We start from the raw sequence: 3,296 nt of genomic DNA, 5'->3' as shown, positions 1-3,296 counted from the left end.
TGCCCGGGAAGGAGGTGGTTGAAGACCCCATGGCTTGGGTCAGGCCCACCTTGGTCCTCAGAGAGGACCCTTGCTTTCCCACGTGTGACAAGGGGTGCTGTGTAGCAGATGTGCCCTGAACTCTTGATGGCTGTCCCCTTGGACATGAGAGGTTTCCACTGCCAGGGCCGCTGTGCTGAACCATTTGTTTTTTTCTCAAAAGGGGTAGTAGCTTAATCAGTTTGGAAATCTGTGGGCATGGTGAGGACTGCCGAGCCGAGACGGTACAATGCTCAGAGAGGAGCTGCTACAGGTGGTGGGGGGCCCCCCACCTCCACCCCCACCTGGCCCTCTGACAGCTGGCTTATTGCCACCCTGGGTCAGGAACTGCCCAGAAAGGAGGCGGCCTGGCCGAGCAGCCCAGACCTGTGGGTGGCCCTCCCCTCCACAGGCATCTTGGCCATGGCTCCAGTGCCCGCATCCTGTGGGTTTGGCCCGGGATGAAAGGCTGGGAATGAGACTGAAGAGTCGGGGTGCTGAGGCGGGGTGTGGGTAGAGTTGTGGTCAGGCCAATGTGATCCCAACATATCTGTGCTGTGTGGGGAACCTGGTTCCCAGACACCCCTTTTCCCTGCCCCGGGGAAGAGACAGGAACCTGTGCAGACCTCCCCCCACCCTGCCTCAGGCAAGAAAGCAGTTCCCCTGGGTCCCTCTGCTGGCTGAGGGTGCACCACCTGGCCTCAGTTTCCCTGTGTGTGACTGGGGGAGCTTCGGGTGTGGTTTCTGACGCTGTTTCCATTGTTCTAAGTATCTTCATGGTACTATGTCGATGCCTGTGTGTGTGTGTGTGTGTGTGTGTGTGTGTGTCCCTCCGTCAGTGCCTCCCTTCATCTGTCTGATGTCTCTCCATGCATGCCAATGTGTGTGTCTCTATGCAAGTATGTCTGCCTATCAATATCTGTGTCTATGTGCATCTAACCATGCGTCTATGTCTGCATGTGCATCCGTGTGTGCGCACGCGCGCGCGTGCTATCAGGATGGGCTGTCCACGTCTCTGTGTCTCTCCTTCGCCATCCATCTCCCTCCCTGCACTCTGATCTCTGACTGCATCATATCTCTCCTCCACTCCCCTCCTGCACCCACCTTCCTGTATGACCCCTTGGCAGGCATGGCCATCCAGTCACCTAGTGCTCACTGCCTGGGTATGCAGCAGAGAGCCCTGGTGGCATTGGGTAGTCACCTCCCTGGGCCCCCTCACTGACTTGGGGTCAGATAATGAGGCGTGTGTAAGCAGAGACCAGGGAGAAGGTTGAGGCTTTCCACTCCCTTCAGAACCAGAACGTGTGATCTTGGAAACCCACAGGGGTGGTTCGGTCCTGTCCTACAGCCTCTCAGAGCCGGCATCACCGGGATGGCAGCGGGTTTGAGGGGGGTTTTGAGGCAGAAAGCAAACCAGGTCGGGGAGAGCTCTGCATGCCTTAGCATCATCAACCACTGGAGACCAGAGGGCAGTGTGTGCCCACGGAGCCCGCTCAGCAGGGTGTGCAGAGGAGGAGGGTGGGAAAGGGCCTTGCAGGAGAAGGTGGGACGAGGGAAGCTGCTCTGTGAGGGAACTGAGGGGGCGTGAACTGCCGACGGGAATGCAGCTGCTCCGCACCGTCCGCCTCGCCCCGTCACAGCCAGAGTCTGAAACACAGAAGGAAAGGCCATGGTGGGGCAGTTCTGCTCTGGGGTGCGGGGTTGCTGCGAGTCGGGATGGACGCTGCTCGGGGAGGGGATCTTCACAGAAGCAGATTGACACAACCACAGGATGGGTTCCAGCCCCCAATCTTTTGGTTAGTGGCAGAGCGCTTAACCAACGGGCCACCAGGCTAGACACTTGCCCAAAGCCGCATAGCACCCAGGGGCCAATCCAGGGTTCAAACGCAGGTCTCCCGGCTCCCTGGGGCTCTCCATCTCCCAGGCTGGCAGCGGCAGGGACCCTGAGTTTGGCCTTTTCCCAGCCATGGAGGGAGGGGCAGTAGGGGGCAAACAGAGGGCAAGCCAGAGGTGTCAGGGCAGGAGGAGGCAGGGTTTGTGCACAATGAGAAGTGTAGCTCTAGCAGTTACTGGGGCACCTACCCACTCCCCATCAGGCTGCTGAGCCAGCTCCCTACTTCTGCGTCAGCCAGACTATAACACGGGGAGTCCTCCCCAGTCCCCCACCGCAGCCCCCACCCTCTGACCCAGAGCTGGAGTCTCAGGCCCTCAGTCAGGTAAGAGGGAATCAGAGTGAGAGAGGGGAGGGTGGGCGGGAATGCAAGAGAGTCCGAGAGATACTGAGATCAAGCTGAGGGAGGGAGAGGCCAGGGAAGAAGAGAAAGAGTGAGTCCCAGAGAGCAAGAAGCCACAGAGCAGTACAGACAGAGAAGCAAGCGATGAGCAGAGCCCAGGCCAGCGCGTCCCCAAGCAAGGGAGAGCTGTCGCACAGCCCTGCTGGGAGACATCCAGACCGGGGAGGCCCACAGCTGGACATCTGTCTGGTGGCCACAGAGGTGGCAGACAGCCCTGCAGGGGGGGGGGGGGGGCAGATGAAGGAGGGACCTGTCTACCCAGCTAACCAAACCGAAGCCAAACTGGCTGCCATCAAGTTGATGTCAACTTACGGCGACCCTGCAGGACAGGGTAAAACTGCCCCAGTGGATTGTAAGGACCCTCGCTCTTGGTGGGAGTAGAGAGCGCAGTCTCTCTCGAGAGGAGTGGCTGGTGGATTTGGACTGCTGAGCTTGTGGTATAACCACTAGGCCTAGGAGGCCAGCAGACGTCACCAGAGCTGCCAGCTCTCTTGGATCCCTTCAAATGTTCTCAAAAGCAGAAGGGGGCCTTTTTGGGGGGGATGATGATAATGTGGTGAAGCTTTCATCAACCCAAAGCAACCAGGACCCCACAGCGGAACAGCCAAAGCCCCACCCAACGCCCACTCGGCCACAACCTTCCTTTGCAAACCCGTCATCACGTGGACGTGTGCTCTGGGCCCTCCTTCGGCCCCAGCCCAGAGAGCTCCAGCCCCAGCGCTGAGAAAGAAATCCATTCACACATGCTCACAGCACCTGTGGATTGAAAGTCTCCAAGCGCCGGTCCAAGTGCAGGCGGAGGAGAAGGAGTGAATGACACAGAACCCGTCCAAGCATGGAGCAGTCAGGTCTGCTTGCTGGGCATATCCCCCCGAGTGGGGCTCAGCATGCTGCATACAAACAGCATGGGCTAAACCCCCAAACCAGATGTGCTGCCATCAAGCCAATGCTGACCCCCAGAGACCCACAAGAAGAGGGCAGAGC

The 3,296-nt window shown here is 59.1% G+C and overlaps 1 protein-coding gene across 1 annotated transcript in view; it reads left to right on the top strand.

The window, feature by feature from the left end:
- Nucleotides 1-2,275: 2,275 nt before the first annotated feature.
- CRYBB1 (crystallin beta B1) overlaps nucleotides 2,276-3,296 on the top strand; it is a 14,615-nt gene continuing 13,594 nt past the window's right edge. The window contains 1 exon segment of the mRNA XM_030885442.1: nucleotides 2,276-2,343. Coding sequence (XP_030741302.1) covers nucleotides 2,276-2,343 — 68 coding nt within the window.

Source organism: Echinops telfairi, unplaced genomic scaffold, assembly GCF_000313985.2.
Source record: "Echinops telfairi isolate 266 unplaced genomic scaffold, ASM31398v2 ScPeMD7_29;HRSCAF=101, whole genome shotgun sequence".
Taxonomy (NCBI): Eukaryota; Metazoa; Chordata; class Mammalia; order Afrosoricida; family Tenrecidae; genus Echinops; species Echinops telfairi.
Note: the sequence above shows the minus strand (reverse complement) of the source record. Positions and strands in the feature narration are given on the sequence as shown.